The sequence below is a fragment of the Fundulus heteroclitus genome, chromosome 3 (assembly GCF_011125445.2).
Source record: "Fundulus heteroclitus isolate FHET01 chromosome 3, MU-UCD_Fhet_4.1, whole genome shotgun sequence".
NCBI lineage: Eukaryota > Metazoa > Chordata > Actinopteri > Cyprinodontiformes > Fundulidae > Fundulus > Fundulus heteroclitus.
This window is the reverse complement of record NC_046363.1, coordinates 6,948,217-6,961,957: the sequence shown is the minus strand read 5'-3', so window position 1 is coordinate 6,961,957 and position 13,741 is coordinate 6,948,217. Positions and strand designations below refer to the sequence as shown.

The 13,741-nt window shown below is 40.2% G+C and overlaps 1 protein-coding gene across 11 annotated transcripts in view; it reads left to right on the top strand.

The window, feature by feature from the left end:
* Nucleotides 1-4,332: 4,332 nt before the first annotated feature.
* The window catches only part of ubr5 (ubiquitin protein ligase E3 component n-recognin 5), a 55,638-nt gene continuing 46,229 nt past the window's right edge, over nucleotides 4,333-13,741 (top strand). For 4 of the 11 annotated variants that reach the window (XM_012872518.3, XM_021321468.2, XM_021321469.2 and 1 more), the window contains exon 1: nucleotides 4,334-4,606. In XM_012872518.3, coding sequence (XP_012727972.2) covers nucleotides 4,545-4,606 — 62 coding nt within the window. In that variant the 5' untranslated portion in view covers nucleotides 4,334-4,544. Of the gene's footprint in view, nucleotides 4,607-13,741 lie in introns of all 11 variants that reach the window. The other 7 variants (XM_021321474.2, XM_021321470.2, XM_021321471.2 and 4 more) reach the window with 3 other exon arrangements.

Here is a 13,741-nt window from a genome sequence, read left to right as displayed (position 1 = left end):
GCATTTTATACTTTCTCACCCATATTCTGACACTCCTAAATAAAATCCAGTCTCACCAACTGCATTTAGTTTACACTTAATTAGTAAACACCAGAGGAGCCATAGCGATCCACTGCTCAAGTGGGAGACTGTCAGCTGAACATCTATTACTGCCTCTTCCTCTTTTAGGGGTATAAATACTTTAGGCAATGTATGTCCGCAAGGTCCAAAAAAAAAAAGGTTTGTTCTAGTGAGTGCTTCTCTATTACCCAGATTTTAAAGATGCCTTAATATTTAATAAAATGTCTCCCAACAGAACCTGACCGACCTGGTTTTGAAAGAATCAGCAATGGAGGCTCATTCTTGTTCTCAGCCATTTTAACAAGTAGCACTATTGGCTCCACAGAGGAGAACGTTGGGTACGCAGTGAACAAACATCGGTATTACACATTAACTATGAGCCTCCTGAAATGTTACAACCCTGCTATATGTGTGGCTGGTTCTGTGGAGGTGGTGCGGACTGCGGAGGGTCGGCGCCCTATAGGCCCAAACAGACCCGCAGCTTTCTATAAGCTGTCTCTTTTCTAAGATGCCTGCATGATATTTCTCTGCCTGTTGAGAGAAGTTATTTTAAAATCGTCCCCCATGGCTGGTCATCGTGTTACCCCAGTTGGTAAAACCTTTACCCTGGTAGTACCCAAGCTGACAGCAGCTGATGCAATATTTTAAATAGTGTTGTTTCGTTTAATCAAACTTAATCACTTATGGGGTGTGTAATTGTATTTACAGTCTTGCCTCCATTAAAAGACAAATCTCTGTCAGAAGTGTGAGCATTTCCTCAAGCCCAAAGGACGTTCTGATGACGGCTTAGTTTCCTGGCTCTATCTCTTTGTACCCATATTTAACATCAGCCCAGGTCATCTGATAACCCGCTGCCCAGGAACCTAAAAATAGGACCAGCTTTTTATGAAGTTTGTTTGACTTCCCTGTTGAAAAAAAGGGGTACCGGTTTTTACTTACAGGACATTGACCTGATTTCACTTATCTTTGTACTAAACTGAAAAAGCAAGAAAGATCCAGACTTTTCATGGTCATATGATGGGTTATTTACATACTTACAAAAGAAGAAGAAGATTAAGAAGAAAGGAATCAGCAGAATATAAGGTTTCCATGTCTCCCTTTTTATTATTTTTGCTGACTGAGATCCTTTAAAGGTTATGTTACATCACCCTCCACCTCCCATTTTATGTCATTCTGTTTTATGGATATAAAATGAGCAATGCTCACATTCAAATATATGTATAGCTGATAGATGAAATGTTAAATAGTTTTGGTCTAATGAACAAAAGCTATGGAAAGCACACTTTGATGATTTACCTAGTTTCACACATCCACACAATACTTTTACTCAACTGTTGCAGATCAAAAATAAGATGAAAGCTCTGTAACATTAAACGGAATCTCCCTTGCAATTGCGATACAGGCTACTGAAGACATTTTACCATCAGCAACTGTCATGCACTATTTGCAACTGCAAATATCTCACATGTGGCAGTGGATGAAAGAAATAGCTAGGACAAAATCTTATTCCACTGAAGAAAGCAAACACTGCCACCTAGTGGTAGGAATATATACAATGTTACACGAATGGTCACATTTTACTACCAAAGGTTGTAAAATTTCTGGGCTGTTTTTAAGTGAACGATTAAATAAATAAATAATCTATTTCTCATTGCTTCTCTGTGTACATCAAATTACTTCCAGGCGTTGGATAATGGAGTGACATCTAATTTGGCTACTAACTGTTCTTTTCTACCTCAGCTGTTTTATAGTTTGTTTTTTTCCATCCTTTTTTTTTTTTTTTTTTTTTTTTGCTTGAGCTGCATTTGACATTTTGTTTGAAATCCAATGCAGTTCTATAATATTTTGTAAACTATTTCAGCCATTTTGGTTCTATTACCCTTAGCCCTAAATTCCCTTTTCTAAAAACAACTGAGTGACTTCTCAAACAAGCTCCTGTCAGTTTGAGTTTGTTAGAGCACAAAGTGCACCCATATAGTAATGTTTGAATCAACTTGAACAAAAAAAAAAAAAAAACATGTTATTTATTTTAGTTATTGATCTGGCTCTTCACGCTTCAGCAGGTTGACCTGCAGTTGCATTTGTGGTTCTTGCATAAAACTGACATGGGGTGAGCCACTTTTTCAGCGCCTCAGGATTTCACAAGCCCAAAATGTGTTTTAATGACTCTGTACTAAGTGTAGAATCTTCACAGCAAGATTTAACCAGTCTATAAACTGTGATTTTTAACACTTCCCTCAATCTATGGTGGACATGATGCCACAAAAGGACTGAAATCTCAAATTGTGTTTTAAAATAAGGTTTTAATTCAGGGTTCAATAATCTAGCTCAGACTTAACAACTCCTAGTTGCAGTCCAGTTCACCGGTAACCACAAATAATAACAAACTAGTTTTGTAGTAGTGGTGTGCAGTTTAGAAATAACTTGTTTTTTGTTATTTGTGCCTTCCCTTGGCAGAATTACACCCTGTGTGATGAGCCATTTTGTCCATGTCAAAACAACGGTGTAGACATTTTGCTGTTCTCATTCAGTGTCTCTTTTTAAATTACAGTTACAAAAACACTAATAAATCTCAATGCCCTGTGATATACTCTATCCAAACGTGCAAAGACAATCAACAGCTGCATTGACATGCAGTATAGCTCCTAAAGTCAATAACGGAGGAGGTCTGATTCTACGAGCCTCAATTTTACATGAATACAAAAGTAAGACTTATTTGTAAAATGTATCCTGCTAAGAGCCTCCGCTTTTTTTAAAAGTATGCTCAGGTGCTAATAGACTTGAAAGTTGTCAGAAATCAAAAATTCCAAATATTCAAAAGTAGCCACCAACTTCATTTGTTGACCATTCCTGAATAGAATATTCTTCTTGTACTTTTGCAAAAGCATGCTGGGGATACTAAAAGACCATTGCAGGAGTAGATGCAGAGCGGTAAATTACAGAGTCATCAGCATAGAAATAGAAAACCTGAGTTCAAAATTAATAGCTAATTTAGAGAAAAGATAATAGGCCAAGAATTGAACCATGCAAAATCCCATATGTACTTACACAATGAATAGGTTCTAGAACCATCTATTGGAACCGTCTAGGTTTTACAAGATCGCAAACAATAACAAATTAACAACATTTATATAGTTCTTTCCTAGTCAAACTGACCACTGAAAGCACTTCATGTGTGAACCACATTCAGCCATTTGCACTCACTAAAACGCTCACTAAACGCACTCACATTCATACACGGAGACGGAGATCAATAGGCCATTTAGGGTTAAATGCCTTGCCCAGACATTGACATATGGCCGGAGAAGGTTGGAATCAAACACAACTTTCAGATTGCAAGACAACTAGTCTTCCCACTGTGCCACAGTCACCCATAATAATAATAATTATACATTCCATAATATTGTTGCTCCTGTAAGATTTTCATGGCCTATTATGAAATCAAAGTACATATTACAGCAAGAGGTCTTTGACCTGTGTTAAAGGCATTTTGGAGATACTCAAAAGCTATGAATGGAATAGGTGCATAGGCACAAGTGATGGTGTCATCAGCATAAATGTTAGAAGCTAGGTACAGAACCCTCAGCCTTGTTTATTGAGAGAGAGAAACAGCAATGGGCCAGGACATGAACCTTGTTGTATACCATTATGGACGTGCATTGAGTCTAAGGTACCTGAATCACCATATATGTCATACGCCATTACATACCATAATATTGTTAATCATCCTAGATGTCCATTATATATTAAGAAACCTTATGTGTAATTTGTGTATTTTGAATTTCCCTCCGAGGCTATAGTGTTTTTTCAATCCCAAAGCAAAAGACTATTTATTGTGGCGTCAATGTATTGTTAATGAAGCTAGCATAATTTTGAATTTGAAAAGCTAACAATGGAAGCAATATTAGTGAATTAGTGGTTAGTTTGCAAAGTACTACTGGGTGATTATGGTTTATAACAAATATTCTAGGTAGTATCTTCATCTGACTGCATGGATCAGAGAAACCATGTGTTTTGTCTTTTTGAACCACACTTCTCTTTTGTACTGACGGGGTAAAGAAAAAAAAGAAAAACCTCTTAAATACTGCCGAAAACCCCGCACGCATATCAACCCAGAAGCAGTACATATGCTTTGGGTCGAACAAAGCCTTCGGAGCTTGACAGTGTCCCTTTTTTTTTTTTTTTTTTTTTTTTGTAAAATTGCCCCTGTGGCGATTGCTGAAGCCAGTCCGATCCAATTGAACACATTTCCTGTTTGTGCCGGAGTTCCAAGCAGCGGAGCGGTTGCATGTGCACTTATCAACACTAACACAAGAAGCTCGGCGGAGTTAAGATGGCGGCATGTGGGTGAGGAGGCAGGGATCCAAACTCTTGGTTTTTTTTCGCAACTAAAAGACTCATATGAACGCACGGACGTCCGATATCTGAAGGGATAACAGTTTCCACTCCTTTAACGCGTCCGTGGGTGACTTTGGACTGACTCCATGACATCTATTCACTTCGTTGTCCACCCGTTGCCCGGGACCGAGGATCAGCTCAATGACAGGTATTTTGTTGCGTTACACGAAAAAGAAACACATCAAATGGCTGTTTGTGGACTGGTTACGTTAAGCCGTGCTCTGCGGTGTGTTTGCCGACGGCGTTGGTGCTGTCGTTTGTTTTTTTGAGGGGGGTGTTTAACGGTAAAAGCGGGGAAAACCGAGCCCTTTGGGATGATGAAAGGCCCGGCATTTTGAGCAATCCTCGTTAGCTAGCTGCTACGTTAAACGCTAGCAGGACGTTCCTTGGTTCTTTGGACGGATTGGCTCTCAGTCAAAGTTGAGATAGACAATGCGGGTTGGGGGATGGGGGGGAAAGAGGGGGGAAACGTTAGACTTTTATCGCAACCTTTTTTTTTTTTTGAATGTCCATGCTTTTGGTTTAAATTGCACACAAGCACAAGCGGCGTGGTTATCGATCTGGATTTGTTGGCGTTTTTTTTGCGGATTATTATGATCAATGGAAGTAGCTAACGTATGCTAACTGTTGGTTAGCCACCGATGCTAGCTGGCTAGGTTATTCCCAGCCACGCGCATAACGGAGCCAAATAGTCTTCCTTCTTCGTGGTCGTGTCAAATTCTTCTCATCTTCCGGTCGGTTGGGGTTTTTTGTTTGTTTTGTTTTTTTGCTCGCCAATAAACGCAAAGAAGAGGCTGAATGTTTTTGCTGCTAACGTTGCGCACCGAGATGCATATCTAAAATCTGCGGCGAAGCAGCGGTAGCAACATCACATTGACATTAATCGTGTTATCGATTTTTTTTTTTCTTTTTAAGGCGGACAGCCATGAGTTTAAACGTGCCTTTTTATTTGCAGCTACTCGAGTCAGATTTCATTTTCCATTCGAAATGCCAGCTTCACTTTTAAAAAGCCAAGTTCATTTATGAACGTGGCGCTGGTAAATCTTCATTATTCTGACCCTCGCCGGTTTATTAGATTGTCTACGATCGGGGGGAGGGAAAGTCCCACGTCACTGGTATTTGGGTGAGAACGATCCTACACATTGGTTGAACTCTGGATTTGGAGTCAACATGTGATTTATGCTAAATCTATTTATACTATCCTTCGAGATGGTAGTGATTAATGAGCTGCTCCACTTGGAGACAAAGAGGTGAGAAGTCAGGGTTTTACACAATGACCTTGAGATTAAAGACTAGATTAAAGCTGGAGTTTATTTTTTTCCCCCCCCAAATCGTTTTGCTTTTCAACTCTGTGGGGGTTATGGCTTTGGTCTGACAGGCAGGAAAGCCCATTTTGCCCTCTTGGTTTGGAGCGATCTGAGTGAAAACGCCACATAAATGTATTGGTAACAGGGTCCACTGGTGTCCTGTAGAGGGAACGGCTGTTCTGTCGCTATTACAAAAACGTACACTTGTCACATCTAGTTAAGCGTGCTTCCATCTGGCAGAAATGCCTGTTCTGGTTGGGCCTTTTCAAGGAATGTGTGCCACACACATCTGGTCAGATTTGCTCAGCTACATGTCAGTGGCTCGTTTGGGCCCAGTTTGTGTACATAAGTGTAAAAAAAAAAGTGGATCAGCAGCTGACATTTGTCTGGTATAAGAGGGATGCTTGACATGCTTCCGCTTTGTTTCAGTGACACGGTTACAAAATGTTAATTAAGGCACATAGGCCTGCTTTATATTTATAATTGGGCTGAGCCAGGTAGAACTGCTTAATATATCAGAGTCATCACAATAGTACAAAAGTACAATCGCAAGGGATTGCTTGGATGCAACATTTGGTGGGCTCCCTGCCCCTGGTGCCCACACCTTTTTTCTTTTTTTTTTTTTATAGATTTTTAATGACAAGGCCTACTATAGGACCTTTTTCAGTATGGTTCCAGCACTTAACTGGTGCTTAGTAAAGTTATTTGTTCTTTACGGGGCCAGAGGACAGAACGTTTTTTTTTTTTTTTTTAGGAGCAGGGGTACCGTCAATTCGTTGTTTCAGATTAATGCACGAAAATGGAACCGTTCCCTGCTCGTGGCTAATGCTAGCCCATTGCAACGCTGGAGTTTAGCCTAGTTTTTGATCAACCAAGTTCAAATCAACAAGCCGTATAAACACAGCGCTTCCACTAGATCAGAATGTCAGATCTGTATCAAAAATAAAAGGAGCCGACTCTCTCTTATCTTCCTGCAATTAAAAAATAAAAATCAACCATCTTAGAGTTTAAGTAGGTCAGTGCGCCGCTAATTTCTCATTTCTCTAAAACTGGTGTTTTAATTTCAGCAGGAGGTGTCAATAAATGTTTCTTTAAAAGCCGTGTGGATGAGGGGTCATTTGATCAGGACTAGGGAGGCGTTTGCGTGCGCTGCCGCTGGTTGTATAAAACGGCGCTAATGAATTAAGGTGTGGGCACTGTAGCAGCTATCTGCACAAATGCAGGGCTAAATACTGTTTCTTGTGTAGTTAAACTGTCTTCATGCACGACAAGCCACCACAGAAAGCAGATAATTACAATAAACGAATGAGGCGTCTATAATGGTATAATGAGGTGGTTTGGACTTGACTCTGGGCTAGTGAAAAGCAGACCGCTTCTTTTACACAACTAGTTAAATACTGGCTCAAGTAGCAGTCCCGTCTATGAACATGAACCTCTTGGGGGGGGGAAAGACCTTAAAGGGTGGTGGGACGGTGTGTAAAATGTCATGTCATGGTGGCACGGTGGCTAGCACCCTTTCCTCATAGCAAGAAGGTCCGGGCTCGGCGGGGGCGTTCTGTGTGGAGTGTGCGTGTTGTCTCCGTGTCTGCATAGGTTTCCTCTGGGCGCTCCGGTTTCCCCTACCACTAAAGACATGCTGGTCAGGTCGGCCATTAATGGCGGCGCGTTCAGTCGCAGCAGCTCAGGCTAACCCTCCGTCTGATCTACGAAATTCCATTGTATGTATGACAAATAAAGACTCTTACCTATCTTATGTCACACTTTCATGTTTTCATAATTAGGACAATCCCATTTGCAATATAATCACAATTTTTAAAAACTCAATTTCCAAATCGCAGAGGTCTGCAATTTTTGGCTACGTAACAATGGCTAACATGCGGGCTTTAGGTGTCTTTAATATGTTTAAAGCGGGTTTGCTTCCACATGAAAGGGAAGAGAGCTGCAGCAGTGAGATAATCTAATTTTATTATTTGTTTTAGAGTTTATGTAATCATACTTTTTTAACAGAAACTTTCAGTAATCTTAGCATAGCATTAAGTACCGGTCGAACTCTTTAGTACAGACATGTTTGTTGGTTACGCTTTATGTTCAACATGGATTAATGTCCTAATCAATTAAAAGCTATTCTCTTGAATAATAATATTTTGATTAATAAAAAAAAGTTACTTACTCCTTGTTTTAAATAGCCATTGTTTGCAAACATCTTTATCTGCAGGGCATTTTTGCTGCTTGTGGTTAATTCAGAGAAAAGTCTAAATTAAATCGCAATTATGGTTGAAATATATCTCAATTTAGATTTTTGGCTAAATCATACAGCTCTATTCATAATAACAAGCAGCCTTTCTAAAAGGGATGGCTGGGATGGAATTATAAATTATTGCAATATTTTGGGATATTTAATACAATAAAGTTAACATGAATAAAACAGCACCAGTCTATTTGTTTATAGCACTAGCACTGCATAAAGACAGAATGTCACAATAAAATATACTCTCCAAATAATAAAGACCTAATTGTCAAGATTACCTCACTGGATCCCACAGCTGCATCCAGAACTGTTTCTGTGCTCCTGAACAGTTCAGTCATTGCATTTCATTAGATTTTAAAAACCCATGCAGAATTTAATGATGACCCATAACCAGCAATTGGTGAAAAATATCTTTTGGGTTTTTCAGCGTTTACTGAGATTACCACCAAGGATCAACATAATTGTTCCTGTCCACTTAATGAGTAATCCACTCCTGCATCCCTGCAATAATTTAGGCTGATGCATGTTCATTGTGGGGATTCCTTAATAACGCAAAACGGCCCTTTAATGATTTTATTTTACATATAGCATAAATGATAAATATTAAAGCATAACATTTTAAAGCAGGGGTTTTGTATGTAATTTGCTGTATAAAATACTTTTCATGCAGAAAAGGACTTTAGATCTTTTATCTGAAGGAAATCAACACGTCAAATAAAGAGAACTGATATACTGTGCAGCAGGGGCACCAACATGGGGCCGCGGGCACCCAGTAGCCCCCCGAGGACCATGTGTGGTGCCCATCAGCCTGTTCTTAAAATTAAAAAAAAAGCCCAATCCACCAGTCAGCTGCATCTAAAACTTTTATTTTATTCCGTTACTCTTCTTGCTTATCACACTGGCATTTATATAGATTTAAAAAGGACAATATCTAAAACAAAGCATGAAAAAATAAAATAAAAAAATCTCGATAGACGGATATCGATGATAGAAAAAAGGGGGAATAAAAAGTATAATAGAATAAAAGTTTTCCTTTCTTCTGCATTGTAGTCATTTAGGTTAATACCACAGTCATTACATCCTCCCAACCAATCACAACGCAGACCCAGGAACGCTCTGTCGCCAAGCTCCGCCCCCTTCAAAGAGTTCAGAGAGCACATGTTATTTTTTCTTTTTAAAAAGCTGTAGTTTTGGTAAAAGGTTGGTTGAATAAAGAGTTGAGTTGGACTTCAGTGTTTGTGTCTGTGTCTAAAAATAAGTCGCTAAGCAACAGCATAAAACAGCCAGGGCTGCACTTAAAATATGTTTTGAATCTGTTGATAATTATCGATATTGATCAATATGCTTTTTTTCTATACCGTCCAGCCCTAGTACAGGTAGCCCTTCGTATGACACAACACCACTGAAGCAGCTCTGTTTCTAAAAGTGTGGGTGACCCCTGATCTACAGTAATGTTCTGCAAGAACCGGGTTCCCCTGCGACTGAAATATTGTTGCGTTTGCTTGCATTAATATGAAACGATGAAGTCACTCTACGTGAAGACAATTGAAGTCAAATACAAATTGTCTTTTATGGCTGCAACTAACGGTTATTTTAATAATCGATTAATCAGTTGATTATTTTCATGATTACTCGATGAATCTGATTAAAAAAAAATTTATTTCCATTTTTTTTCTTCCAAAATTGAACATTTAGACTGAACGAGCTAATGAGCTCACAAAATACAAGTTGCTTCTTAGGTCTTCTGTTACTATAATATTAGGTAATAAATAATTTTGCTTCAAATAAAGAAGTTTATGTTGACTAGATTTTAAGTCAATCATTTAATAGTCAGTGTTGTCTGTATGAACAGCTGTTTAACACAACAAAAGTGAAGCTGGAAAACTGGGGGGTCAATGTGGTTTGGTTGAACCTTGTGCATCTAGGGGAAATAATTGGGCATAACAATGAAACCAGCGCAGAAACACCACTTCTGACTATTAAGTAAACATCCAGCCCATTTCTTAGGCTGTTACAGCACAAGCTGCATTTTGTTAGTGCTACGTGCTACATTTGTCCTTTTTCTTATTTTTCTTCCAAGGACGTATGTTCTGTAAGTGTTTCTCATTTTTCTTTGAAGAGTCAAAAACGCTGTTAGATATTTATTAACTTTTTACTTCTTCTGGGGGTTTTACATTTTTGACTGTGTCCTTTTAGGGATCTTTGTCTCGTTTTTCTGTGTTTTAATTTGGGTGTGCCTCTTCATTCTGAGTCTCTCACCAAAAATGTCATTATGGTTACATAACAATAAAGACTCTAGATTGTTGAAAAGTTAGTTCAGAGCCCTGCTCCTCTCTTCCATACAGAACCTTCACTCAGACTTTGTCAGCAAATTAAAGCTTAATCAGCCAATTATTTAGCCTCGTGAGACCATCCTGATCTCGCGAGCTTTCAAGGTTTCACTCGCAGATCAGTCTGGCTACTTTCCGTTAAAGAAAATTTGGAGCCGTTCACCAAACGAACGTCCAATCAGCGTTGGCTTTGAGGCGGGTTGAGATGTGACGCAACGGGAAGCGCGACAGTTCAGTCTAAACAACATGGCGGCTTCAGCCGATGAAACTAGCATTAGCGTGGCTATCGAGCAAGTTTTATCGGAATTACAGAGTATTTCTTTGCTGAGCTAACGAGCCTTTACTTGCAGCAGCAAGAGTAGCTTGGCTTGTGGTTGTGTTTTCGTCGTCGCTCGTAACAGAGCGACGAGGAATCTGATTGGTTCATTTGGCCCGTCTATCACCAACATAGGCCAATCAGCTAACCAGTATTTTCGCCCCTTCCCAAAATTACTTCAACGGAAGGTTTCCAGATGGATATGCGGAGCAAATCTATCTGGCGGAGTCAGGTAACCAATTATTAGCATCAGAATTAAATTGTATTGTGATTTAGAGGGCTGCTTTATGATCCATGATCTGATCAGCGTCCATCTAAACCTTTGTTCTGTTTAACTCATGAACTCACAGCGCCTGCATGTGGAGGATGGAGCCGCAGCGCTGCAGTACAGAACATTTTGGGATGCTGAGCCTGTAGCGTAATTAAGGAAAGCGATGGCCGGGTCTCTTAAAGCTTGCATGGAGTGTTTTGGTATGTTGGGAGTGACCGAATAAAGTGGCTTTCCTCGACTGTTCCAGCTCGCTTAAAGTACGCGTCAAAGATTTGGATGGATAGAGAATTCAGCGCTGGTGTCGGTGAGGAGGTGATGTTGTCAGCTGTGTTTCCAAAATATTCACTCTGCAGGCCAAGTTACCTTAACGAGGTCAGCTCTAGAAGAATCAACTCAATTGTGTCTTCATTGAAATAGGAGGCGCTCGTTGATAGAGCAGGAGTTTCCCCAAATGGCTGATTGGGATTTTTTGCCTTTACACATCTGGTTTCTAGCTTACTGAACACTTCTGTTGCTAAGAAAAGAAAATATGCCGTCTTATTGCCATTACTGCACATCACATAGAAATTTAGATTTGGACATGCAGTTTGAGACGGTTTAGGTTGATTTTTCTCTGTCCTCGTTTTAGACGTGGATTCGTTCAATCCCACAGAGCGTGGGTCAGCACGGAAAACATCTTAGAGCTTCCGTTGGTATTTCATTAAATTTCAATGATCAAAAGACAAAAGGCTGCACACCATTTAGACCAGATGCATATTAAGTCTGAACAATCTAGTACACATCCATCTTGGATGTGTACTAGATTGTTGGAATCTTGGACTCAGGCTCACAGCAGCAGATGCTCACACCAGACACAAATGACACAAAATGCTAAATGTCACGGGGTGATGGAGGCCCAGATGACAAAGAGAAAATAAGGCCATACCATAACTGATCTTGTCATTGCTATATTTACCAGTAATATTGCCATCACGGGATTTTCTAATATCGGACAGCCTGGAAAACATGCCCTGCCGATGGACTCCATCTTTGATCAAATGATTCTCACAAACACAAAGTTTGGCTCCTGTCTAGCGGAAAGTAAGCACTGACATAATGGGTTAAATTATCTTCTGCATATCATGCTACTGATGATCCGGGTAAAGCTGAAACAGACCCCCCATGTCATTAGCCGCCTAGCTGTCTGCTTACCGACTTGTTCCCCCTTTTTACCCCGGTTCTGAGGGGCGTCTTAGAGCAACTCGTTTTGTTGCTGTCTCTTTAAATCTAAAGGTGGCCGCTTCGCCCCCCTCCAGGTCAGAGAGCGTTCCACTCCACCCTGATCCGCCATTTTTGCAGGTAGGATGCTGGGGGGTCGATTGTCGATTGCCCGATTGTGACTACCACACAACGTAGTCGCAACCAGGCATGGGACTGTTTATGTGGGCTTGAGTTGACTTCCTGGCTGGATGGTGTGACGGGGCGCCTCCATTATGTGTGAGCAGCTGATCCTGGGATTTATGCTGAAAAGCATCGGGATAGGGGGAAAATAGCTGCTCTTAAGCCAAAGGTAGTTTATTCAGGAGGGTTGAGGCGGCCATCTTTGGTTAAGGCCAGTCTCTCTCCCAATGGTTTTCTGCCTTTTTAGAACAGGAGATGTCTGTCTTACACCACCGTATCATAAGCCTGGAAGGCCGTCATGCTTCATTCGCCCCTACGCCAGGCTGAGCATCATTTGTTCACTCGAAATGCTCGATGTCTGACAGCAACATAAAACGTTCAGTAAAGTTCCCGACATAAGCTAACGGGCTAGCTGTTATTAGCTTGACTCGCGCTACGGTACCCGGCAGCAGCCCTTGTAGAAAAGCAGACAGTTGGGACGATATTGGTAAAGTTTGCGTCGACTACCTCAGTTAGGATCAATCCACAGTTTCCTTACTCGTCTCTACCTCCAACAGTGTGTGACTTTAGCATGTTTGGCACCATAACCCGTGTCAGGTTCTCTGGTTCTTTGATGCCAGCGTGAGTTTTCAAAGCTCACGTGTGCGGGTTGGGGTTAGGGAGCTAGCTGACGTGACCGTTAAGAGCTTTGTTAGTATTTTGAGAACTAAAGTTATGCTCTTATAATTTTAGGACAGCACTATATTAGAGAAGTGTTGGATACAGTAAAATGATAACTGTTGTGATTCACCTACATTTTCCTCAATTCTTCTCTCTGTTCGGAGTTTTATGGGTCCAGAGAACCATGAAGACTGTGCTTTTATTAAAAAATAATAGTTTCATTTTGATTTCAGCTGCAAGCGACCACAGAAATAATAGTAAAGGAAAAGTGGATTCTTGTCCTGTTTTGAACCTGGAGAGGGTCAGGTGTGAAACAACCAAAGCTTTGCCAGGTGAAAGGGGCGAAGTGATCACCATCTACTAAATAACAAAAATCTAGGCTTATTTGTGTGGAAGTGCTTTTGGATTTTAAGACAAAGATTGATGATATATTTTGTTCAAATTAATTTAACACTAAAATGACCAGATTTGAAAAGGTGCTAGCATGGCAGTTTTACGTGAACAACATGTGTGTTTATATAAAAAATGCTACCATCTTAGTACTAAATATTCAGATGAAATTTTGATGAAACTCCCTAAATAAAACTCCTAAAAACCTGTGTAACCATTCCAGTGCCCAAATATATAAACGTTAATGAAAGCCAGGAGTGAAGCAATCAGGCCTGTTCAAATTTTCTGGCTTCTGAACCTTGTTTTTTAGTCTGATTGCTTATTTTAGGTTTTCTTTGTAACGCTCTGTTTCTTATCTGCTGTCTCCGTCATAAAAACAAA